Source organism: Phacochoerus africanus, chromosome 8 (genome assembly GCF_016906955.1).
Source record: "Phacochoerus africanus isolate WHEZ1 chromosome 8, ROS_Pafr_v1, whole genome shotgun sequence".
In the NCBI taxonomy this organism is placed as follows: domain Eukaryota; kingdom Metazoa; phylum Chordata; class Mammalia; order Artiodactyla; family Suidae; genus Phacochoerus; species Phacochoerus africanus.
In genome coordinates, this window is record NC_062551.1 from 92,082,987 (window position 1) to 92,109,474 (window position 26,488).

The 26,488-nt window shown below is 49.2% G+C and overlaps 2 protein-coding genes across 7 annotated transcripts in view; both read right to left on the minus strand.

Annotated features, from left to right (window-relative positions):
- Positions 1 to 805: 805 nt before the first annotated feature.
- LSM10 (LSM10, U7 small nuclear RNA associated) lies at positions 806 to 17,400 on the minus strand. 6 transcript variants are annotated; one of them, XM_047793372.1, is made up of 2 exons: positions 17,376 to 17,400; positions 806 to 1,552 (listed from the first exon to the last, which is right to left on the minus strand). In XM_047793372.1, exon 2 carries the CDS (start codon positions 1,527 to 1,529, stop codon positions 1,164 to 1,166), a length of 366 nt encoding a protein of 121 aa, XP_047649328.1. In that variant the 5' UTR covers positions 1,530 to 1,552; positions 17,376 to 17,400; the 3' UTR covers positions 806 to 1,163. The 6 variants fall into 6 exon arrangements, with proteins under 6 accessions (XP_047649328.1, XP_047649327.1, XP_047649326.1 ...); XM_047793371.1 differs by lacking the exon at positions 17,376 to 17,400 and adding an exon at positions 11,214 to 12,511; XM_047793370.1 differs by lacking the exon at positions 17,376 to 17,400 and adding an exon at positions 4,095 to 4,412.
- The window catches only part of OSCP1 (organic solute carrier partner 1), a 35,330-nt gene continuing 21,498 nt past the window's right edge, over positions 12,657 to 26,488 (minus strand). The window contains exons 5-10 of the mRNA XM_047793365.1: positions 20,071 to 20,174; positions 19,514 to 19,642; positions 17,376 to 17,445; positions 15,382 to 15,521; positions 13,212 to 13,275; positions 12,657 to 13,000 (exon numbers count right to left, since the gene is read on the minus strand). Of these exons, the coding sequence (XP_047649321.1) occupies positions 12,884 to 13,000; positions 13,212 to 13,275; positions 15,382 to 15,521; positions 17,376 to 17,445; positions 19,514 to 19,642; positions 20,071 to 20,174 (624 nt within the window). The 3' untranslated portion in view covers positions 12,657 to 12,883. The remainder of the gene's footprint in view (positions 13,001 to 13,211; positions 13,276 to 15,381; positions 15,522 to 17,375; positions 17,446 to 19,513; positions 19,643 to 20,070; positions 20,175 to 26,488) is intronic.

Here is a 26,488-nt window from a genome sequence, read left to right on the forward strand (position 1 = left end):
ATCCTTAACTCACTGATCGAGGCCAGGGATCAAACCTGCATCCTCATGGATCCTAGTCAAGTGTTTTTTTTTGTCTTTGTCTTTTTAGGGCCGCACCCGCGGCCTATGGAGGTTCCCAGGCTAGGGGTCCAATCAGAGCTGTAGCTGCTGGCCTATGCCACAGCCACAGCAATGCTGGATCTGAGCTGTGTCTGTGACCTACACCACAGCTCTTGGCAATGCCGGATCCTTAACCCACTGATCGAGGCCAGGCATCGAACCCACATCCTCATGGATGCTAGTCAGGTTCATTAACTGCCAAGCCACAAAGGGAACTCCCCAGTCAGGTTCTTAAACCTGCTGAGCCTCAACGGGAACTCCTGGAGCCGGATTTCTTGCAGCTGGATCAGCTCCCACACTTGAGGGGAGGGCCCAGGATGACTCCATCTGTCCACCTCAGCAAAGAGCAATGAGACTAACAACCTCTTGGACAGGGGATTTGAACAGAAAAGTCAGTTTCCACCTGACCAGACTGAAGGCCTCTCCTACATCCTCAAACTTTGTTGTATATTAGCATCACCGGGAAAATTTATTAAAAAAAAAAAAATCCCACTGCCCAGGTCACACCTCATACCAATTAAATCTGAGTAGATGTTAGGGGAACAGGTGATTCCGATGTGCAGCCAAGCTTGCCACCAGCACCCTGAGACATAGGACCGACACAGAGCCTACAACACAGGGAAAGGCACAAGGCAAGGACCTGCCTGCATCCCAGTTTAGTTTCATGAGACAGAGAAAACAAACACAATTACAAGAGAAACAGGGATGCTCAGGAGAGGCTCAGCACGAGCACGTTTAATAATCCTTACTGGGAGAGGCGTGAAAACTATATGACAGATTCCCTAAATCAGTAAATCAGAGATTCGGATAAATAATGATCCCATGGGGGGCTTGTCACCTACTCCAAGGCCACAACAGATAACTAGAATTCTGGGTCCCAGGGTGAGTCTGAGAGGTGAGACCCTGCAAAATGCAGCGGTGACAGGGGATGTCTGTCAGACACCAGTTTCTGGACTGGCCCTGCTCCCTTCCCAGGTTCTGGGCGGTGAGGGAGAACATGCTTTGGCTCAGTAGAACTCTGGACCAGGCAGGGGCGGGGACCAGGGCTGGCCGAGGGAACAGGCTCACTTAGAGTTTTTGGAGGGAAATTCCCGGCGCCCCATGCCACCAAAGTTGCGCACCCGATGGATGACCTGCAGCTGCCGCTCGATGGTCGCGGTGATGTTCACGTCATCGGGGATGTGGACGTAACGGACATTCCGGCCCATCACAAAGAGGTCATCCAGCTCAACCTGATGCCCCCAACGGTCCGTATAGGTGACCTGGGCCAGGCGGATGTTCATGAAGGCATCGACGTTGTCTATGCGTCCGCGGGCCACACTCTCATCCCGCAGGTCCACGGTGGTGACCTGGCCCTGGAGGCCCTGCAGCAGGATGATCAGGCTGTTCTCCGAGATGGTCCGCTCTTTCACTGAGTGGCTCACCGCCATTCTTCCACACCACTGGCTGCTGGCTGTGGGAGGGGCAGACAGAGGGGAGCTGTAGCAGGCTCAGGGCCGGAGTTGCAAACTCACCTCCACCAGGTTTTATTTTTATTTATTTTTTGCTTTTTAGGGCCGCACCCGCCGCCTATGGAGGTTCCTAGGCTGGGGGTCACATTGGAGCTGCAGCTGCTGGCCTATGCCACAGCCACAGCAACACAGGATCTGAGCTTCGGCTGTGACCTACACCATAGTTCTTGGCAACGCCAGATCCTTAATCCACTGAGCAAGGCCAGGGATTGAACCTACGTCCTCATGGATACTAGTCAGATTCGTTAACTGCTGAGCCATAACAGGAACTCCTCCAGGTTTTAGGACACAATCCCCAGCCCAGACCTCCCCATGGCTGCCCAGCTATGGGCAATTTTTGTGGCTATGGAGCACCCCCAGGTGCTTCACGTACACACCTCATAGAAGCCTCACACTGCCTTGTAAGCCAAGAATCACTTATACTCATTTTAAAACCCAGGAAAATATGGCCAGGAGAAGTTAAGCAACTTGTCCAAGATCAACTAAGTGGAGGTGCTGGGATTCCAATCCATGCCTGCCTGACTCCAAACCCCACACCAGTGATTCTGAACCCTCACTATTGAATCATCTGCTGAGTTTTAACCTGACCATTATGCCCCAGAGGTCCTGATTCATTTGGTCAGGGGTGGGGCCCAGATAGCCTATTTTTTTAAAAGCTCCCCAGGTAATTCTAATGTGCATCCGAGCTTGAGAACCACTAGTGTAGTTTACACCCTTGCTACTCAAGGTATGGTCCCTGGACCAGGAGTTTCAGCATCACCCAGGCACTTGTTGGAAATGAGGAATCTTTTCTTTCCCCAGACCTACTTAAAGAATCTGCATTTTGGGAGTTCCCATCGTGGCGCAGTGGTTAACAAATCTGACTAGGAACCATGAGGTTGCGGGTTCGATCCCTGCCCTTGCTCAGTGGGTTAAGGATCCGGCGTTGCTGTGAGCTGTGGTGCAGGTTGCAGACGTGGCTTGGATCCTGCGTTGCTGTGGCTCTGGCATAGGCCGGCAGCTATAGCTCCGATTTGACCCCTAGCCTGGGAACATCCATATGCCGCGGGAGCAGCCCAAGAAATGGCAAAAAGACAAAAAAAAAAAAAATCTGCATTTTGGAGTACCCATTGTGGCACAGTGATAAGGAGCCAAAGTAGTATCCATGAGGATGTGGGTTCGATTCCTGGCCTCGATCAGTGGGTTAAGGATCTGGCGTTGTCCTGAGCTGTGGTGTAGGTCGCAAACTGCAGCTCCAAATTCAACCTCTAGCCTGGGAATTTCCATATGCCTTAGGTGTGGCCCTGAAAAGCAAAAAAAAAAAAAAAAATCTGCATTTTAACATGACCCCTATGTGAATCACCAGTTCTTAAACATTAGTGCACATCCGAATCACCTGGAGGACGTGTTACACCAAAAACTGATGAGCCGCCCTCCTAGTTTCTAATTTAGTCAGAGGTGGGGCCCAAGAATGTGCATTTGTAAAGACAGTCAATGCTGATGTTGCTGGTCTGCCCCCACTCCCGCCCCAGAACGACTGTTCTACACCATGCCACCACCTTACCAATAGAAATTTAGACAACTGATTGAAAAAGGAAATGGCAGCATATATAGCACATAAGTTTTGTTTTTTAAAATTTTTTTTAGGGCTGTACCCACGGCATATGGAAGTTCCCAGGCTAGAGACTGAGTGGGAGCTGTAGCTGCCGCCTGCACCACTGCCACAGCAACATGGGACTAGAGCCACATCTGCGACCCACACCAGTCATGGCAACACGGGATCCGATCCCCAATCCAGTAAGCCAGGCCAGGGATCCAACCTGCATCCTCATGGATACTGGTCGGATTCGTTTCTGCTGTGATACAACGGGAAATCCTTGTTTTTTCATTTTTAAACTCAATGAATTTTACCATATTTATAGTTATACAACCATCCAGCACATAGGTTTTGCAGGTAGAGAAACCTACGTTAGAGGCTCTGCTCCACCACACACTCTATAAACCTAGGACGGTTATTTAACTCTGAACCCGTTTCCACATGGGTTAAACCATAGACGAAACGAGGCTAACAGGCTCTCACCACATTGAACGTATTTTCCTTTGCTTTCAGAATGTCCTGATACCGTATTCCTGTAACTTTGTTTTATCTATTCCCCATTTTCAGACGCTGAGTGCAAGGTGATGGAACTTTCTTTTCTTTCCTTAAGATCTCACTCAGGATCCCGACAGGGCTGAGCGGGGCGGCATTAAGTGTGGAAAGTTACCTACACCACTGACGAGAGGCTAAGAGCTGGGCCAGAAGACTCTAACAATCCTACCCGGGCTTCTCCAGGAGTAGACGGCCAAGCAAGGGTCCGAGGCAGCACAGCGACCGCAAAGAGGCGCGTTTGGGCTCGAGTACCGGTTCGGCCACTTCCTAGAGGGGCGACCTCGAGCAAGGCACTTCACTTCTTCAAGCCTGTTGGCCAATTCCTAAAATGGGGACGATGACGACCCTTTACTCACAGAGCGTGGGAGTGGGTTTGGGAGAGGAGCTACACTCAGCGATCGGGAGGAGAACGCTTGGCCCGCTCCCGCCGCCTTCGCGGTTCCAGGCTCCCTTGCGCTCAGCCCCGGGCTCCTCGGACACACCGCGAGGGTTCCTTCCGCTGTGCAGCTCCGCGTGGCCCCGAAACTAGCGGGCGCCTAGCTGGGTGGCCTCCCTTGCCCGGCGGACCTGCGAAACCATGGCAACAGCAAGGCCGCTCTATCCACCCAGAGCACCGAGAGCGGGGCCGCGCGCCGGGCCGCCACCGCGGCGAGCCGGGAACTACAATCCCCAGAATGCCGCGGGCGCGCGACTCGCGCCCCGGAGCGCCGGATAACATCATTGGACTCTCCTTTGGACTCATCCTTTTATTCAGCAAATCAACTCGTCCCTTCCCACGCCTCCTTTAGTTCCGTGACGCCCGCAGATACCAAAACCCCAGGATGCTCAAGTCTCTTCTATGAAATGGCGTCGTGCAGGCGTGTTCCGCTTTTCCGGACAGAGAATTTACTAAGCCTTCACCGAGTGCCGGACCCCTTCCCAGGCTCTGGACCTGATCTGATGTTACGACCCTTAATTCTACCGCGTGCGGGGACTGGGGGAAGTGCCGGGAGTGGGGGAGTGGGGGGAGGGAGGACCGAAGGAATCTATAAGAAAACAAATAGTCGCATCCAAAAGAATAAAACACCTAGGAGTAAACCTACCTAAAGAGTCAAAAGACCTGTACTCTGAAAACTATAAGACACTGATGAAAGGAATCAAAGATGACACAAATAGATGGAAGGACATACCATGCTCTTGGATTGCAAGAGTTAATATTATCAAAATGACTATATTACTAAGGCAATCTACAGATTCAATGCAATTCCTATCAAATTACCAAGGCCATTTTTCACAGAACTTGAACAAAATATTTCAAAGCTTATATGGAAGCACAAAAGACCCAGAGTCGACAAAGACATCCTGAAAAGGAAAAATGGAGCTGGAGGAATCAGGCTCCAGACTTCAGACTACACTACAAAGCAACAATCATCAAAACTGTATAGTACTGACACAAAGACAGAAATATAGATCAGTGGAACAGGATAGAAAGCCCAGAATTAAACCCACGCACCTACAACCAACTGATCTATGACAAAGGAGGCAAGAATATACAATGGAGAAAAGACAGCTTGTTCAATAAGTGGTGCTGGGAAAACTGGACAGCCACATGTAAAAGAATGAAATCAGAACACTCCCTAACACCATACACAAAAATAAACTCCACATGAATTAAAGACCTAGATATAAGACCAGATACCATAAAACTCTTAGAGGAAAACATAGGTCAAACACTCTCTGACATAAATGACAGCAACATCTTCTCAGATCCACCTCTTAGAGTAATGACAATAAAAACAAAAATAAACAAATGGGACTTAATTAAACTGAAAAGTTTCTGCACAGCAAAGGAAACCCTAAACAACACAAAAAGACAACCCACAGAATGGGAGAAAATCTTTGCAAATGAATCAGCTGACAAGGGATTCATCTCCAAAATTTATAAACACCTTCTTCAGCTCAATACCAAAAAAAACAAACAACCCCATCAAAAAACGGGCAGAAGATCAAAACAGACAATTCTCCAAAAAAAGACATACAGATGGCCAAAAAACACATGAAAAGATGTTCAGTTTCACTCATTATTAGAGAAATGCAAATCTAAACCACTATAAGGTACCACCTTACACCAGCCAGAATGGCCATCATCAAAAAGTCTACAAACAATAAGTGCTGGAGAGGGTGTGGAGAAAAAGGAACTCTGTTACACTGTTGGTGGGATTGTAAATTGGTGCAACCACTGTGGAAAACAGTATGGAGATTCCTCAGAAAACTAAAACTAGAACTACCATTTGATCCAGCAATCCCACTCCTGGGCATCTAACCAGAGAACACCATGACTCGCAAAGACACATGTACTCCGATGTTCATTGCAGTACTCTTTTCAACAGCCAAGACATGGAAACAACTTAAATGTCCATCGACAGAGGAGTGGATCAAGAAGATGTGGTACATATACACAATGGAATATTCCTTAACCCACTGAGCAAGGCCAGAGATAGAACCTGCAACCCCATGGTTCCTAGTCGGATTCGTTAACCACTGTGCCATGATGGGAACTCCTCTATCTCTATTTTTTTTTTAACCCTACTTCATTCTATTCCCTAAACATATATGCTTTTTCTGGGGGTATATTCCCAGCCCAGCTCTCTGCTTGGTCGAGTATCTCCTTGCTGACGACTCCTACATGCTGAGTCCCTTGTCTGCACCTCCCGCCCAGGCCTCTGTTTCCCAACCATCTGTTGCTTATTCCCATGTGTCTCACTGGTACTTGAAACTCAGCATGTCTGCAACACAGTTTCAGCAAGTCCTTTGCAAATGAGTTGCTGCTCTGAATTCTATTTCTGTGATTGCTACCACCATTTTTCAACCACCCAAGACAGGCACCTTGAATAAACTTGATAACTTCTATCATTTCTTTTATTGTTTTAAAGGCCACACCTGCAGCATATGGAAGTTCCCAGGCTGGGGGTTGAGAATCAGAGTTGCAGCTTCAACCTCCGCTGCAGCTTGTGGCAACACTGGATCCTTAACCCACTGAGCAAGGCCAAGGATTGAACCTGCATCCTCACAATGTCAGGTCCTTAACCCACCGAGCCACAATGGGAATTCCAACTTCTATCATTTCATGATTCCCCCACACCTGTCACAGTCACTGAGCCTTGCAAATTCCTTGAAATTTGTCTCCTACTTTTTTTTCTTTGGCCACACTCTTGGCATGTGGAAGTTCCCAGGCCAGGGACTGAACCCAAGCGATAGCAGTAGCCTGAGCCACAGTAGTGCCAATGCTGCATCTCCAACCCACCAAGCCATGAGGTCTCCCATTCTTGCCTTTTTATCCTGACTGCCGCTATTCTAGTTGAGACTCGTTTTCTCATTTAATTCATTACAAAAGCCATCTTACTGGTTTGGGTGTCCCATGAGCCTTTGCAAACAAAGTACACCTATGAACTTAATTCACCTGCTAAGAAAAAATTAAAAAGCAATTCACTAGCAGAATAGTCTCCAATATTGACATCGATTTGGTTCCAACCTACCTCTAAGCTGGATCTCCTTTAGGTTCTCTATGTAGACTTTCCAACCAGTCTCCCTTCTTCCCTCCCTCCCTTTCTTCGTTTCCTTTTGCCACTCTCGAGGCGTTCCTGGGCCAGGGATCAAACCCATGAGACAGCAGCGGCCCAAGATGCTACAGCAACAATGCTGGATCCTTAACCTACTGTGCCATAAGAGAATGCCTCTCCATCCAGTGTTTCTTAAGGTGTGTATGGAAACCATTTGCCTTAACATTATCTAGAATGCTTGTTAAACTAACCCCATACCTATTGAATCAGAAATGGAGCCTGGGAATCTGCCTGTCTAACAATACACACTAAAATTAGACTCCTTTCTAGTCAGACTCAGCCCCTCAGCAACCCCCAGACAAGCCCTGCATCCTTGTCTCTGCCTTCGCTAGCCTGCTCCATCTGCTGGGATCCGCTCTGCTTTATTCTATAGATAGGAGGTCCAATCCCTCCTTCAGAGGCTGGCTGGTGACCTAAACTCAGGCATTATCAGATTCTAAGTCTGAAGCGAGTGACATGAACCAGCAGGAACTGTTTGGGCTCCGTCCTGGTGCCTGCGTCATCCGGCACCTCATTCCTGGGGTTGCTGCTGGGGCTGGAGTGCTTCCCTGTGCTGCCTGCCCTTCCTTGGTTCCTGGCCATTTTCCCATGGCCCTTCGGACTTCCTGTCAGCTGGGAGTTGCCGAAGCCCTTTCAGTAGATTCTTTTCCCAGCTAAGTAGCCAGAATTAGTTTTGATTTTTTGCAACCTCAAACCCGGTCTACGGCCCACTTGAATTGAGTTCATTTCAGGAGTCTTGAATATTTCTGTTCCCTTTTGATGAGCTGTGCCGTGGTTCTATTTCCAAACTGTCAGAGGAGCAAAGAATCCTGAGAGAATCCTGTTCCAGCTTGCCATCCGGGGTGCAAATCCCCTCTCCAGCAGCCTGAAGATGCTCCCCTAACACGGCCCGAGACCCAGGGGCCAGCAACTCCCTCCTCTGCCAGGTGTTGTACTCCTTTGCTGGGAAGTTTGGGGTAACTTCTACCCATTGCTTTTGGTGCCTTTCTATGGAGAACTGTCTTACTTTATATTATATTTTAAAAGTTCCTGCTGTGGCGCCACAGCATTGGTGGTGTCTCTCCAGTGCGAGGGCACAGGTTTGATCCCTGGGTTGGTACAGTGGGTTAAAGATCCAGTGTTGCCGAAGCTGTGGCATAGGTTGCAACTGTAGCTCGGATCTGATCCCTGCCCCAGGAACTCCATAGGCTGTGGGGTGGCCAAAAAAAGTTTTTTCGTGCCCTTTGAAAGTGAAGTAAATGTCCTGAATAAATAAAAATGACATCAGTCTACGCGTGACGTGATGGAACATCTCTGGGAAAGTGAGCCTGCAGACCAGGTGAGGGGGACACAGATTTGCAAGTTAATAGTTACGGTTAAAAGTAATGGCCTTGGAGTTCCTGTCGTGGCTCAGCAGTAATGAACCCCATTACTATCCACGAGGATGACAATTTGCCTTCTGGCCTTGATCAGTGGGTTAAGGATCTGGTGTAACTGTGAGCTGTGGTGTAGGTCGAAGACGCAGCTCGGATCTGGTGTTGCTGTGGCTGTGGTGCAGGTTCGCAGCTGCAGCTCCGATTCGACCCCTAACTTGGGAACCTCCATATGCTGCAGGTGTGGCCCTAAAAAGACAAAGAAAAAAAAAAGTAATGGCCTTTCTAAAAAAAAGTGATGCAAAACGATCTGCAGAAGAATGCAAACTAAGCACTGCAGGACACATAAAACGTTTGGTCAGCACTGGAGTGGGAGTAATGACAGGGTGAGAGTGAGAAATGGAGTGAGAGAGAGATGAGGTAGGAATGAAGATGGGGGGAAACGCCAGGGACGAAATAAGGATCCTCCAGCCATGGCCCTGGCCATTCAGACAGACTTTTTAAGAAGGCTATGGGAGTTTCTATTGTGGCACAGCAGAAATGAATCCGACTAGTAACCATGAGGTTGTAGGTTCGATCCCTGGCCTCGCTCAGTGGGTTAAGGATCCCCTGTTGCTGTGACTGTGGTGTAGGCTAGCAGCTACAGCTCTGATTCGACCCCTAGCCTGGGAACCTCCATATGCCGCAGGTGTAGCCCTCAAAAGGCAAAAAAAAGGCTACGATCCTCAGTCAGAAGTCCCCCGGGGAGAGAAAAGGCGTGGTCAGAAATTCATACGACTCAGGGCCTGGAGACAGAGGAGGGACGTGTGGTGTGACAGGAGCTATGGGAGCAGAAGGGAGGAAGGCGAGGCGCACTGAAGCCTGGAGAGCTGGTGAGTGAGGGAAGGAGGCCCTGGGGAGCAGAGGCCACGGCGTGGGAGTGGGCTGGAGAGCTGGATGGAGCGCCTCAGCCACCACTCGGTGAGGTGCAGAAAGGGGACTGCGTAGGTTCGAAACAGATAAAAGATGTGCCGAGGTAGAGAGAAGGCGGGGAGAGCACAGGGCACAGGTATTAGCTTCTCAGCTGTGACTGAACCTGCGCAGGATATCTTTTGAACACACAGAAAAACTGTCAGCCCCAAACTTTCTTTTTCTTTTTTTTTTAATGTCTTTTAGGGCTGCACCGGAGGCATACGGAGGTTCCCAGGCTAGGGGTTGAATTGGAGCTGTAGCCACTGGCCTACACCACAGCCACAGCCACAGCAGTGTAGGATCCAAGCTGCATCTGCGACCTACACCACAGCTCACAGTAATGCTAGATCCTTAACCCCACCGAGCGAGGCCAGGGATCGAACCTGCATCCTCATGAATGCTAGTCAGATTCGTTTCCGCTGAGCCACGACGGGAACTCCAGCCCCAAAGTTTCTAGAGGAAGTTGGGAGTTTTATAAAGATAAAAGGAGACCTGAAGCAAATGAGCATCTAGGAGTCAGGAGGCCTGGGTGTGCACGCAGCTCTTCCGAGGCTGTGCTACTGATGTGGCCTCACTAGGCCTAATGGAACTGGGGTGTCATGTGGTTTGGGGAACTGACAGAGAAAGTAATGTTGTTTTTGTTGGCAGAGGCACCACAGCCCTGAAACAAAAATACTATAGAGTAGGTGTGTCTGTGGAGTGGTGGGGGGTACAATCGAATAATCCAGAATAATTGCCACTGGCCTTAGGAATACAACTTGACATCCTCATTTGAAAAGAGGTGGGGAGTTCCCATCGTGACTCAGTGGTTAGTGAATCTGACTAGGAACCATGAGGTTGCGGGTTCGATCCCTGGCCTTGCTCAGTGGGTTAGGGATCCAGCGTTGCCGTGGGCCGTGGTATGGGTCGCAGATGTGGCTCGGATCCCATGTTGCCGTGGCTCTGGCAGAGACTGGTGGCTACAGCTCCAATTAGACCCCTAGCCTGGGACCCTCCATATGCTGTGGGAGTGGCCCTAGAAAAGGCAAAAAGACAAAAAAAAAAAAAAAAGAAACAGACAGATATACCAGCAAAGCATGGAGTGGGGGGTGAGGTGGGGGTTGCATGGGTAAAAATTCCATTCTCAGATCCCACCTGGGCGAGACCTAGGAATGTGTTAGCTCAGCAGCTTAGCTGGGCAAGCCGGCTTGGAGTCTACAAACTAGTTCCTTTCCTTTCATACAGATGAGGAAACTGAGGCTCAGGGAAGGCACCTGCCCGAGACAGATGCCAGGGTGAATTTGGGGCAGGGATGGGGACTGTGGTGCACCTTCCCTTGGGGTGCACTGGGCACTAGTGTGGGACACCCTCAGACCCCAGGACCTGGTTTTAAGTGAACACGGACGTCTTGTCAGTACTCAGCCCACATTCTTGCCTCAGTAACCCCTTGTCTTCTCTTCCTCTTCCCCCTCCTGACTCCCCTGCCTTCTCTGGGTGTCCTGAACCACCAGGCACATAAACCTGTTTTCGTTAACATTTGTGCAAGTCTAGATACATGAAACTCAAAGATTGCCTCATCCCCAGGCTGTCTTACCAAAGATCTGTATCTTGTTTATTCACTGCGAGAACAGATGCGTTTGAAATCGTCAGCACGGCTCTGGGGTAGGCGGAGGGAGGAGGCTGCTTCCCCGTGGCTGTGGCCCACCTCCAAGGACCAGGACAGGCTCGGAGCCGACAATGAAGTTTGGGTTTGTGGCAGTGCGGTGGCAGCCAGATTCAGGACAGAGCCTTCCCCTTCATGGTCACCCAGTCAGGCCACCCCAAGTGGTGGCCATGTTGCTTAAAAGAGACTAAAACAGAAGGCGCTCTGTAAGTCTGTAAGGAGTGGTTTGCAGCCTGCTACGCTTTTCCTCCCCAGTGGACCTTTTGGGAGCTTTTGTGGGTAAGGAAGTATCCCTTTCATGGGTAGGAAGCAACTAACATTTACTGAGCGATTAATAAATCCTTCTGCATCCAACCCTATACCTCAGATGAACTAAAGGACAGGTACCCTGGCCCTCACATCCCAGAAATATGTTGGTTTCTTCTCTTGCCAGGGTTGCCAGGGTCCCAGGTGGTCCTGATGGTTGGCTCATTCTTAGGCAATGACCAGCTCAGCTGAGTTTCTCTCCTGCCCTCTGCCATTCTGGACATTCCTTCCATAGGATGGAATGGACCTGGACCTCTGGATGCTGGCTGGCTCCAAGCATCAGCCAGACAGTGGCCTTAGTCCAGGATGAGGATGAGATGGAGGGCGAGCCTCCTTTCTGAAGCAATGAGGGCAGCCCTGCCCTGAGATAGGTCTCATGGATCCCAATTAGACTTGGCATCCCGCCAAGGGAAGTAACTCCTCTGGGACCCGGAAGGGAAAGTGGTACACCACGAGTGCCTCTGAACATCCAACTCAAGGCTCTGCTCGGCCGCTGATGGCGAAGCAGAGGAGATGGGTGTCATGGCACAGCATGTTGGGTGTCTTTAAAAGGCAAGAATACTAAGTGGCAGAGAAAGACTCTGGGGGCAAGGAGGACACATCACACTAAAAAGCAAACTATTTCCTCCGTATGCATTTCCTTTCGGGATAAGCCCACACCACATATGGATGGAGGGATGTGTGGAGACCTACAGACGCCCAGGGGCTCTGCGAGGGGCCAGCCAGAATTCCCCATCATGGCCTTGCTTACTCTGCCTCTGAGGTGACAGCTCCCAGGGTGCCAGAGAGAGGAGGGCTGTCAAATCTGGGACCCCACTGTTTGAGGCAACCGCCTTTTCCACTTAGGTCAAACTCCCAAGGCAGAATACATTCAAGAGAGCTCTGGAGTTTCGTGACAACTCACAGGCCTCTCGCTGGTCTAGGTCCCCTTTGCTAGGTCCCCTGAGCAAAGTGTCATTGAAAACTGCAACAGGAGCTCCCTCTTAACTGACGCCTGGGCTTGAACCCGTGGCTCTGGATGCTTTGAATGATGGTCCTAAAACCAGAAAGAAAATAGGAAAGGTCCACTTTAAAAGCCAGAATATACTTTGCTGAAAATAAGTACATGGGCGGGCCTTCCAGAGAGAGTGCTTGCTCCCTGGGGGAGAACCGCACAGTTGGTTCAGACATAAACAGGAACAAGAGGTAAAGGCTTCATCAGTAGAAAACTAGCAGCAGCATCTGGTTCCCCGGGGAGTCCGGGGTCCTCCTCCAGCAGCCTCTCGGAGGGGGAGGGGGGTGCCTGGTCAGCACGGCTATAACTCATCCATCATGGCAAGCAAATCATCACCCTTGCTGGCGCTCCGGCTCGGCGGGTCTGTGATCTCAAACTCCCCCATGATCCGAGCCAGCTCTTTATTCCTCTGCTGGTCCTGTGAGAGAAGGGAGAGGTGGGAGGAGGATGTGTCGCCACCACGGCCTCTTTGTGCAACGAGTAGATAATTTTAGTTCCCTGCCTGTTTGTCAGAATAGGGACTATATTACATGCTGATTAGAGAGGAGAAGGGAGGGCCTTTGGAGTTCAAGGTTATTACAAGATGACGAGGGCGACGAGATTTGACTTATGGAATCCCCTGCACTCACCTGAGTAGCTTGGATGTTGATAACTTCATAGGATAACTCTTCTGGCCTGGATAGCGCTGCTTGTCTGCCCAAGATGGTAGAGAAATGGGTCAAAGGTCAGGATTTTCTTTTTCTTTTTTGTCTTTTTAGGGCTGCATCCTCGGCATATGGAAGTTCCCAGGCTAGGGGTTGAACCAGAGCTGTAGCTGCTGGCCGACACCAGAGCCACCGCGATGAAGGATAGGAGCCGTGTCTGCAGCCTGCACCACAGCTCAAGGCAACCCCAGATCCTTTAACCCACTGGGCGAGGCCAGGGATCGAACCCTCATCCTCATGGATACTAGGTGGGTTCATTACTGCTGAGCCACAACGGGAACTCCCAACAACCTACTTTTTCTTTTTTTTTTCCTTGTTTTTCCTTTTTTGTCTTTTTGCCTTTTCTAGGGCGGATTCCGGGCCAGGGGTCTAATCGGAGTCGTAGCCACCGGCCTACACCAGAGCCACAGCAATGCGGGATCCGAGCTGCACCTGCAACCTACACCACAGCTCACGGCAACGCCAGATCCCCAACCCACTGAGCAAGGCCAGGGATCGAACCCACAACCTCATGGTTCTTAATCGGATTCGTTAACCACTGTGCCACGATGGGAACTCCCAACCTACTTTTTCTGATTCACCTTCTGCTCTTTCCCTTCAGCTTCCTACCCTATCCGCATCCAACAAATGCCTCTGTGCCTTTGCACATACTAAAACTCTGCCAAGAATGTTTTTCCCCTTCCTCTGCTTGGCAAACTCCAAGACCCAGCTCAGTTGCCAACTCCTTCAATCCACCAGTGCAAAGTCAGCTGCCGCGTCCTCCATTAGAGAATGCATGACATGGCACCAGAATGACCTGTGCACCTGTTCATGTTTCTATGACGCTAAGGACAGATTCCAGGTCTTATGCTCCATTTTTGGGTCCCCACACTTACCACAGTACCTATCACCTCAATGGAGACGGAAATAGAAAGAACACCCACCTCAAACATATTTGGTTCTGAGGAGGGTCACAAGACATAATGAATGCCAAAGTGCTCTGTAAACTGTAAAGCACTGTACAAGTCTTGGTGAATGACTACTGCTGTTGGTTTGGGGGAGACTGTCTAATCCCAAAGACATCATGCTTCGACCTCCTTCTGCTCTTTCTTTCTTTCCTTCCTTTTTCCTTCCTTCCTTCCTTCTTCCTTCCTTCCTTTCTTTCTTTTTTTGTTTCCCAGCAGCATATGGAGTTCCCAGGCCAGGGATCAGATCTGAGCTGGATGTGCAATTTATACCACAGCTGTGGCAACTCAGGATCCTCTAACCCACTGTGCTGTACTGAGCTGGGGATCAAACCTATGTCCTGGCACTGCAGAGATGCTGCCGTTCCCGTTGTGCCACAGCAGGAACTCCACCCTCTAGTTTCTTAACAGTCTTTTCTTTTTCTTTGGGCCGCACCCGTGGCACATGGAGATTCCCAGGCTAGGAGTCAAATTGGAGCTGTAGCCGCTGGCCTACGCCACAGCGACAGCAACGCCAGATCTGAGATGAATCTGCAATCTTTACCACAGCTCGCAGCAATGCCAGATCCTTAACCCACAGAGTGAGGCCAGGGAACCTGTGTCCTCACGGATGTTAGTCAGATTTGTTTCTCCTGAACCACCATGGGAACTCCTCAACAGTCTTTTCTTCATATAATTATCTGGACTTCCAGTTCTCTTGCTGAACTGTGCTTTGCTCAATAAAACATTAGAACTATTTTTGGAAGGTCTCCAGAAGGTTCAGGCTATTGAATACCACTGGATTCTTCTTTAACTAAGTTATTGAATTGGCCGGTATTTGGTTTGTGATCTTTATATCTATGTCTATGAGTGTTACTGGTTTACAATGGTTATTAATTCTATTTTTTTAAAGGCCACACCTGTGGCATATGGAGGTTCCCAGGCTAGGGGTTAAATTGAAGCTGCAGCTGCTGGCCTACGCCACAGCCACAGCAACGCCAGATCCTTAACCCAGTGAGTGAGGCCAGCGATCAAAGCCGCATCCTCATGGATACTAGTCGAGTTCTTTACTGCTGAGCCGTGGTGGGAACACCACACAATGGTTATTTTTTGATTCTTATCACACTGAGGATTTTTGCATATGTCTTTAAAGAAACAGGTTTGACACATACTCCTCCTCTTCATCAGTGGTGAAGAGATTCAACCGGAATCCTGACTCAGGGCCACAGGGTTTCTTAATTTCCATCCCTCCCATCAGCCTGGCCAAGAGATTCAGCTCTTCTTTAGCAAGAGGGTTTGGAGCAGTGTATTCCTGCAGAAACAATTTCATGATTTTTAGCCACACGAAGGGGATCACATTTCCTGCTGAGAACCCAGAGACCCAGGGTGTAATTACAGAACAGGGTAAAACAATAACTGTTTCAATGATTTCTGGGAAGAACTGGGCCCAAATGAAGCAGAGAAAACAGGCTTAACCAAAAAAGAAATAATCCATGCCAGAAGCAGAGGGACGCTAGCAAAGCGACAGATCAGAGAGTTGCACTCTTTCAAGATGGGCGGAAGGCCCCAGGGACCCCCATTCTCCTCAAAACATAAACAGAAAGAATCAAACAAAAAAACAGCTTTCCTCCCTGAAGGAGAAGCAAGCTGCTTCCTCTTCAGGCCATCTAGTTCCCTCACCTTTGTAAGCCGCCTGGGTGAAGGCTCCAGGTCCAAGGAGCTACCACACTGCCCTCAGGTGGTGATCCGTGAAAACACACCCCCGAAATCCTTTCCTGCCTGTGGCTCCCTCCCTCAACTCCTGCGCCCCCTGCAGGCTTCATGCCTCCTCACAACTGGCGCTCTCTAATCCAGCCTTCCCCAGCTTTGCCTCTTCCATCACTCTGCTGCCAGCCAAAATACGGTTCTCATCTCACTTCTTCCTTGCTTGAGACACATGCCACCGCCTCCTGCCTGAAGGATGGAATCCATATTGTTTAAGCCCTTTCTGAAACAGGGCCCCACGGCTCTGTCCAGTTGAATCTCTGGCGGCTGCCTCTATTGTGTTAGGATCTAGCCACGTGGGTGGGGCGCTGCCTCTCCACCTCCCCCAGACACTATGCCTCCAGGAGCCTTTGCTGGTACTGGCTTTGTATGCTGACTTATCCTCCTTCACCTCCTCGGAAAATCTTTCTTGTTCCCTGTCCCCTGCTCCCACTCCCCTGGACAAGACACATGCTCTGACACAGCACTTTGCTCAGAATGCCCAGTGAGCTTTTCTTTTCTTTTTCTTTAGGGCCAAACCTGTGGCATATGGAAGTTCCCAGGCTAGGAGTCAAATCCGAGCTGCAGCTGCCAGCCTACGCCACAGCCACAGCAACTCGACACCACGGGTGGTCTTTGACCTACGACCTACATGATACTGTGTCTTCCACCTAAAACACAGCTCAGGATGCTGGATTCCTAACCCACTGAGCAGGGCCAGAGATCACACTTGCGTCCTCTTGGATAGCAGTTGGTTTGGATGCTGCTGAGTCGCAAGAGGAACTCCTCCAGCAAGATTTTCTTCTGCCATGTTATAGTTACTTGTTCTTATTGCTGCTTTTCCCTGAGGACTATGAGCCACTTCTGGATGACACCACATCTAAACCGGGTCTGTGCCTGGGTACCTTGCCCATAGAAGTTTGCTGAATAACTGAATATTCCGGGATCAAACCCACACCATAGCCATGACGACGCCACATAGTGACAACGCCAGATCCTTAACCGGCTGAGCCACCAGGGAAGTCCGCAAAACCCTATTTTGAACTTAGCTTCTACATCAGTATTCAAGGAAGCATTGAAAAGGGGAGTTTTGGTGACCAGAATACCCACAAGGGCTGAACCCAGCAACCAAGGGCCTTGTAGCACTGGCACCATGCTGTTTCACATGTCCTGGTGTGTGGTTCCTGCTTAATTATGGTGGTGGAGTCAAGCCTAAAATTACCTAATTAGTCAGATCGCTGGAAGTCTCCATGAGGAGCCGTAATTAACAACCTGTGTACTGGTAAGGCGGAATGGAGACGCTTGCAAACAATGAGGATAATGTTGACCAGCTCTGAAATCTAGAGTTCCCACCCTTCTCCCCATCCAGACTTCTGTATCTAGAAATAAACTTGGAAGACACACAAGGGAGGCAGAAGCTTACTTGCGTCCGTGCAGCTGCGTTCTTCGATGCTCCGGACATATGGGTTTCCACGGGCCGGTTCACACTGTACCTAGTGGCAACAGAAAACCATGAAAATGTCCCCCTTTTTTACCAGGATTTCCTTCTCACGTAAACAGAGTGCATAGCTTTTCTGCTGAGGCGTTAAAAAGCATCCAGAGGAGTTCCCGTCGTGGCGCAGTGGTTAACAAATCCGACTGGGAACCATGAGGTTGCGGGTTCGGTCCCTGCCCTTGCTCAGTGGGTTAACGATCTGGTGTTGCCGTGAGCTGTGGTGTAGGTTGCAGAGGCAGCTCGGATCCCACGTGGCTGTGGCTCTGGTGTAGGCTGGTGGCTACAGCTCCGATTTGACCCCTAGCCTGGGAACCTCCATATGCCACGGGAGCGGCCCAAGAAATAGCAAAAAAAGACAAAAAATAAATAAATAAATAAAAAGCATCCAGAAAGGGGCTGGGAATACAGAATACAACTAAGTGGGTGTCAACCACTCAAATTTCGATTCTTCCCAAATCAAAACACTGGGACGCTCTGTGGAAATGCTTCCTCTTACAAAGCAATGTGTATCGCTGAAAAAAATGTGATCGGAGGAGTTCTGCTGTGGCTCAGTGGTAACAAACCCGACTGATATCCATGAGGATATGGGTTCGATCCCTGGCCTTGCTCAGTAGGTTAAGGATCTGGCATTGCTGTGGCTGTGGTGTAGGCTGGCAGCTAACATTCTGATTCAATCCCTAGTTTATGCTACGTGTGCAGCCTGAAAAAGACAAAAAATAAAAAATAAAAAAAATAGAAAGTGATCCATACATGAAGGCCAAACCCTTTTGGATCTCCCTTGCAACAAAGGTTTCGGTTAGTTCTCTTGCATGGATATTTAAAATTATTCATTGCTACTCAGCCAAGAACAAAATAATGCCATTTGCGGCAACATGGATGGAACTAGAGCCTCTCATACTATGTGAAGTAAGTTAGGAAGAGAAAGGCAAACATACCATAAGAAATCACTTATATCTGGAATCTAATACATGGCACAAACAAACCTTTCCACAGAAAAGAAACTCATGGACTTGGAGAAGAGACTTGTGGTTGCCAAGGGGGAGGGGGAGGGGGAGGGGGAGGGAGTGGGATGGACTATGGGTCTGGGGTTAAAAGATGCAAACTTGCATTTGAAATGGATAAGCAATGAGATCCTGCTGTATAGCAAAGGGGACTACATCTAGTCACTTGTGATGGAGCATGATGGAGGATAATGTGAGAAAAAGAATGTATATGTGCGTGTGTGTGTGACTGCGTCACTTTGCTGTACAGGAGAACATTGACAGAACACTGTAAACCAACTATAATGGAAAAAATAAAAATCATTAAAAATAATCAAAAAATAAAATTATCTTTTTTTTTTGTCTTTTTGCCATTTCTTAGGCCACTGCTGCGGCATATGGAGGCTCCCAGGCTAGGGGTGGAATTGGAGCTGTAGCTGCCAGCCTACGCCAGAGCTACAGCAACGCCAGATCCGAGCTGTGTCTGCGACCTACACCACAGCTCACGGCAACACCGGATCGTCAACCCACTGAGCAAGGGCAGGGACCGAACCCTCAACCTCATGGTTCCTAGTCGGATTCGTTAACCACTGCGTCACGACGGGAACTCCAAAATTATTTTTTTTATCTTTTCTTTTTCTTTCTTTTTTTTTTTTTAAGGCCACACCTGCAGTATATGGCCCAGGCTAGAGGGCAGGTTCATAAGGGTCAGATTCAAAGGGAACTCCTCTTTTTTTTTTTTTTTAAATAAGATGCACATAGTTTATTTATTTATTTATTTATTTTTTGTCTTTTTAGGGCTGCACCTGTGGCATATGGAGGTTCCCAGGCTAGGGGTCCAATCGGAGCTACAGCTGCTGGCCTACACCACAGCCACAGCAACGCCAGATCCAAGCTGCGTCTGTGACCTACACCACAGCTCACGGCAATGCTGGATTCTTAACCCACTGAGCGAGGCCAGGGATCGAACCGTCAACTTCATGGTATCTAGTCGGATTTGTTTCCACTGCGCCATGATGGGAACTCCCCAAGCTGGTTGTTTAAATGAGAGACTTGAATTCATTTGGGGAGGGAGAATTTGCTTACATGTTAGTTCCTAGTTTCAGGACTCGGTCTCCATAAAGTTCAAAAGACCCTTCTTTGGGGGCAGCAACATAGCTTCCACCGTGCTTGAATTCTGCCTTCCTCACTTCTTCGCCTTTGTGGTTGAACATTCTACAATACAAAATAAGATGTGACGACATGTTCTCCAAGCTGGGGGAGTCCCAGAGGCTTCTTTATTCTCTGTACTATGCACTGCTTCAAGATAAAGATGCTGCTTGAGGTAATGCTAGTAACACAATAATAATAATAAAATTTATTGAATACATGGTATGTGCTGGGTAGCACTTTAGAGCATTATTGTCTTATGCATCCTCACAGTAACCATCCAGTAGATAAGGAAATACATCCTAGAGAAATGGGTGGTTTGCTTCAAGTGTCTGCCAAGTGATAAGCTGGGTTTGAACCTTACCTCCGTCTGCACTGCTGTGCTTAACTGAACAAAGGGAGGGGCCCCAGCCAGGCTGCATTCTATGAGGGGGCCCACATATCGTTTCCTGGGACCCCAAGCATTGCTCTGACAACGACTGTTGAGAATTCACCTGATGAGTCCGGGAACTTCAGTTCCCCAGGGAACGGGCCCAGACACTGGCAATACAAAGCGACCATTAGAATTCTGAACTTTGTCCTTTAGAAATATGGATACCTGGAAAAAAATATAGTATTGTCATTTTTCTTGGTATAGTTTCATAGACATAAGCGGTCTCAGGAGGGAGAATGTGTAGTGGCTACTTGGTGAGTTTAAACAATAAGAGAGAGAAACTCACTATAATTCTAACACCTGCAGAGTTGGAGCGTTTTTTACAAAAGAACGTCTTTGGAGCCACACAGGAAATCTTTCAGGTGAGCCGTGCTGCTCCTGCTTTAAAGATGTGCGGCCTGAGGGCCCCAGACTGAAGTGACTTGTCCAAAGAGAAAGGACCAGGACTTGAAGTCCAGGTCGACTCCAAATCCCTCCCCCCCATTCCTTGGTTCCTTGCAAACTTTCCATCCAGCTGCGAGGCTTGAGCTAAAAGAACCTCATCATCTCCATTTCACAGGTGAGGAAAGAGCGACTCAGAGGTTAAGACATGTCCTCAAGGCCAGTCAGCCCAGAAGGGACAGAGCTGGGGATTTAAACCCTTGCGTTTCTGACTCCAAGCTCTCAGCCACGTGATGGACTGGTGGGAAGGAGCCGGACAGGTGGCTCCCGTGGCCTTAGAGTTTGAAGGCTTTCAGTGTGACTCAAAAGCCCACATTCCGCTTACTTTTACCCCTTGCTTTGTGCACATTATACTGAGGTTTTGGTTAAAGTCCCATCAACTGTAGCAGTTAATCAGGGTTTTTTTTTTTTTTTGCCTTTTTTGGTTTTTAAGGCCGCACCCACAGCATATGGAAGTTCCCAGGCTAGGGGTCAAATCAGAGCTATAGCTGTCAGCCTATGCCACAGCCGCATCAACACAGGATCTGAGCCGCATCACAGCTCACAGCAATGCCGGACCCCTGACCCACCGAGCGAGGCCAGGGATCAAGCCCGCATCCTCATGGATACTAGTCGGATTTGTTTCTGCTGCACCACAACGGGAACTCCAAGCAGTTAATCAGATTTATTGGATCTTAGCTTCCCTACCTATAAAGTGAGATAAACTTGAAGGTCCCCTCAAACTCTAAAATTCTACAGGATTATATTGTAATATCATCAAGAATAAGCCTCTGTTTTGGGCAACGCAGTGAAAGTGAGTGACAGTGCAAAGTGGTAATGATTCTTGATTCTTTGCTGGCAGTTTGGCCTGTTGATGCTGGGTGGTCCAGGCTCACATCTCAGCTGGGCCACTCCTTGGCTCTGCGTTTTTTGGTAAGTTACACCATTTTTCTCTTTGGTAAACTGGGGGGTATTAACAGTACCTCGTCGATGGGTTAGTGTGACCACTAAATCAGATAATGAACAAAAAGCACTTATCACAGAGGCTGATGCATAGTAAGTGCTCAACAAGAGGCAGCTAATCTTGGTATTAGTCTCATTGGACACAGGACACAGCTTAAAGTGGAAAAACAATGAAACTGAAAAGCAGGATATGCTGAATAGCATATGCAGATTAGCTCACTAAGGACAATGACTACAGGCACAGGGGTGGGTAGGAGTGACTGTGGGTTTGGAGCTGGGCCTGGAGGGAGAGGGTGGGGGTGAAGCCACACCAAAAGCCCAGACTGGCAGGAACAAGGCGTGTTTCAGGGGGAAATGCTACACTGGTTTGGTTGGAGGGTTTGGCTGGATAACTTTTAAGGAACTTTTAATCTTGAGATTTGACCTCTTTTTTTGGGGGGGGGGCACACCTAAGCCACCAGGGAACTCCTAACCTTGAGATTATATGACCAAAGGATTGTGAGTACAAGCACTGAGAAAGAAAATTGGGAGAGAGAAGTGAGACTACATGAATGTATTGGATTCGGTCTGCTAATTCTAATATGTCTGTCATTGATCTGAAATGTACAAATTTAAGTCAAGAGTGTGTTTGTGTTTGACCAGAGAACCTGCCCTTGGCTGGATGGCACTGCTGGGTCAGCCTGCTTGACTAGCCCCTCTTCTGGCCCCCAGCTGCAGGTGTGACTCTCTTGTGCCCTGTTCCTCTCACTCTGCCCTATTAATTCTGAGATGCTCTCATCCGTGTCCATACACCAGTGTTCACCTCCGTGCTGCTGGCTCCCAGAGTTGCAGCTCCCATTCGACCTTCTCCCCTGGGCGTCTGGCCCATCTATCTCATTGCCTATTAAACGTGTGCACTTTCAGGTTTCACGGGATGCACCTCCGATTCACCCTGCTCAGAACAGGGCTCAAAATCTGTCTTACCGAACCTGATCCCAGTGAATGACATCACCAGGTCACCAAGTCAGCCATCGGAGCTCCCCCGCCCACCACCTTCCCAGGGCTAAGTCATCAAGCCCTGCCTGCCCAGTACCACTCCTTGTCTCTGGCGCCCCCTCACTAGCCTGTTCCCTCGGGTTGACCTTCATTACTTCTAGCCTGGCTGTTGCAGAGCCTCCGGAATGCTCTCCCTGCCTCCTCTCTCATCTGCTTTTGATCCAGACTCCACTCTGCTGCTAAAGGACTCTTCTGAACTCCTGTCTTACCACGTCCCTCTCCTGCTTCCCTAGGTCTCTGCTGCCTGGCAGATAATGTCTAGTTTGCCCTTGGTTCCTCTCTGTAGCCACGTTCCCCCTCGAACTCTATCTTCCAGCCATATTCACTGCTTGTAGCCTTCTGGCCCCCAGCACCACCAATTACCAGGGAGAGGGGGATGTTACATGCCTTGTGCTTTTACTGACATGGCATCCTCCTAACCCCTCCTGTGGTTTCCCCATGGCCCTGGTGAAAATTTATTTCTTTTAAGAGATATCAGGTCTGGAGTTCCCGCTGTGGTGCAACGGGAAAGATGCCATCTTGGGAGCACTCTGGGATGCAGGTTGGATCCCCAGCCCGACACAGAGGGTAAAGGATCGGCCTTGTCAAGGCTGTGGTTTAGGTTGAGACTGCGGCTTGGATCTGATTCCTGCTCCGGGGCACTCCATATGGCTGGGGTGGCCAAAAAAGAGAAAAAAATGAAATTAAATAAATAAAAGATATCAGATCCTCGGAGTTACCACTATGGTACAACAAGATCATCAGCATCTCTGTAGCACCAGGATGCAGGTTTGATCCCTGCCCTGGCACCATGCATTAAGGATCCGGTGTTGTCATGTGTTGTGGGGTGGCCAAAAAACAAAACAAAAACAAAAACCAGCTCCGGAGTTCTCATCGTGGCTCAGTGGTTAATGAATCTGATTATGAACCATGAGGTTGCAGGTTCAATCCTTGGCCTTGCTCAGTGGGTTAAGGATCTGGCGTTGCCGTGAGCTGTGGTGGAGGTTGCAGACGTGGCTCGGATCCTGAGTTGCTGTGGCTCTGGTGTAGGCCAGTGGCAGCAGCTCCAATCAGATCCCTGGCCTGGGAACCACCATATGCCATGGGAGTGGCCCTAGAAAAGGCAAACAAACAAACAACCCCCCCAAAAAAACCAGATCCTCTATGAAGGCTTATCTCTGATTCTCTCAGGTAGAGCTGACCACCCCTCCCCCACCCAGTGTCCTCTCTCTTTACACTCTTCTGGGTCAGAATCGAACATCTCTGAGGCACTTCGTGCACTTTCCCTTCTCTGATGAGGCCCCAAGGGCAGGACCCACGTGTCCTTCGGAAAGAGGGGGTGAAGGTCATGGAGCTGTGGGACCGGAGAGCTGGATGAAGCAGTTCCCCCAGCACCCACGGTCCCCAGGATGATGGCAGGATCCTGGGGGCCAGGAGGAGAGTGAGCCAGGGACCTGAATGCTCAGGGACCATGGGTGAGGGACCGGGCAGTCAGTGTCGGCAGTGAGGGATGAGGACAGGGCTTTCGAGGGTGATGGTTGCTGGTCTCCAGTGAGAGGAGGCTAAGTTGTGAGGGCAGGAAAATGATGACCTGAAAGTGAGGGGGGAGCTGGCAGAACACCGACTCTGCTGCTCACAGCCAGGCTGTGGATGAGGGAGAGTGACAGCCTCCTTCGAGTGGCCGGGAGACTTTGAATGGTGTCTCTCTGCTGTCTGCTGACGTGTCCCACATTTGTCTCCGGCTTGGCTCTCCCCTCTAAGGGCCAAATGTAGATATCCAACTACCTACGTGACTTTGCTACATGGAGGTCTAATAGGCAAATCAAACTTAGGAGTTCCCTGGTGTCTCAGTGGGTTAAGGATGCAGCATTGTCACTGGTGTAGTGCAGGTTCGATTCCTGGCCCAGGAACTTCTGCATGCCACAGGTGTGGCCCCAAAAACCTTAACAAGAATTATTTTTTTTACTCAAATATACTTCCCTTCAGCCCTCCCTCACTCAGAAAATCACATCAAAAACTTAGTAGCTGTTCTTCATTCTTCTTCTTCTTTTTTTTTTTTTAATGGCTGCACCTGTAGATATGGGAAGTTCCTGAATCTGTTCCTGCACCGCAAGCTGCGACGACAACACTGGATCCTTAACCCACCGTGCCACAGCGGAAACTCCTGTTCTTCCTTCTTTCCCTCATCCCCCACATCCAAGATCTTAGTAAATCTTATTGACCTTGCCCCAAAGGGATATTCCATATGCCAATACTTTTCACTATCTCCACTGCTAGCGCCTAATCCAAGCACTTTCCTTTTTAACCTAGATTTAACCTAGATTTAACCTAGATTTCTACAGAAGTTTCCTAACTGCATCCAACCTCCACCCTTCCCATTTAGTTCATCTCCCAGACACAAATCAGATTATGTTACCACCCACCTTAAAATGCCTCAGATATATATATATATATATATTTTTGCTTTTTAGGGCCACCCCTGCGCATATGAAGATTCCCAGGCTAGGGGTCAAATCAGAGTTACAGCTGCTGGCCTACACCACAGTCACAGCAATGCCAGATCCAAGCCATGTCTGTGAACTTCACCACAACTCACAGCAACACCGGATCCTTGACCCACTGAACAAGGCCAGGGATCGAACCTGCATCCTCATGGATACTAGTCAGATTTGTTTCCACTGCGCCACGACAGGAACTCCCCCTGAGGTCTTTGTTTGTTATACTCTCCACTGAAATGTCTGTCCCCAGAAAGGTGGTCCTTGCCTCTATCATCTAAGGAGGTGCTGTCCAGTTCAGTAGCTACTAGTCAAGTGTGACTATTTACTTATTTAGTCTTTTTGCCTTTTCTAGGGCTGCTTCCTGCGGCATACGGAGGTTCCCAGGCTAGGGGTCGAACTGGAGCTGTAGCCGCCAGCCTACGTCAGAGCCACGTCTGCGACCTACACCACAGATCCTTAACCCCCTGAGTGAGGCCAGCAATTGAAACCTGCAACCTCGTGGTTCGTAGTCGGATTCGTTAACCACTGCTCCACAACGGGAACCCCCAAATGTGACTATTTAAATTAAATGAACAATTCAGTTCCTTCGTCAGACTAGCCATATTTCAAGTACTCAACAACCACATGTGGCTAGGGGCTCTCATACGGGACAACATAAGTACAGAGAGCACTGCCATCGCAACAGGAAGTGCTACCGGACAGCGCTGGTGCAAGGCAAGATCCAGCCCAGTTGCTTTCTGTGACTTTTCCTTCTATGGCCGCCTTCCCCAAAGTTATCAGAACCAGAGCATAACTTAGGTGTCCCTCCCTTGTCTCCTCCCACTAACATGGAACCTCCTCTCTCTTGGTCACCTATCTTAGGACTGAAACTGCCTGGCATAGAGCAGCCACTCGATATATATTTGTCAGACTAACTGGTTTTCCAGGGATGAACTATTTCCAAGTGGAGTGGCTGATGGGGTGGAGGTGCATGGAACGCTCTGGGGAGAGGTGACGATGGTGAGATTTTTCCAACAACAGGAATGGTGGAAGCACGGGAGGAAAGCCCATTTCAGAAGATGCATGAGTGGGGATGAGCGTTCAGGAGATGGTGAGTGACTGGAGGGCCACCCTTTAGGAGGCACCTCTGGAGTGGCTGGGGAGGGCTGGAGGGCGTGGGGACTTGAGGTGGTTGTACATAACTGCTCAGGATTCCAAAGTGAATAGGTCTTTGTTCAGCCTCTGGCTGGGCCTACAGGTGAGGCCCTTGACCATAATCAGGCCACGTCGGGTTGTTTCAGGTATCATAGAAAGCTTTCCAAACAAGGAGTCTTATATTTGCTTTCATTAAACAATGAGCAAGGGAGCATTAGATTAGAGCTGTGTTTTCTTCATTTAGTTAGTTTTGTTAACAAATCTACAAACTATCAAGACTGTTTTATTTATTTATTTTATTTTTATTTATTTTTTGTCTTTTTGCCTTTTCTAGGGCTGCTCCCTCAGCATATGGAGGTTCCCAGGCTAGGGGTCGAACTGGAGCTGTAGCCACCAGCCTACGTCAGAGCCACAGCAGCACAGGATCTGAGCCGAGTCTGCGACCTACAC

Excerpts from the sequence above, each read along its gene's own strand:
- LSM10 (XM_047793372.1), bottom strand. The coding sequence starts at position 1,529 with ATGGCGGTGAGCCACTCAGTGAAAGAGCGGACCATCTCGGAGAACAGC.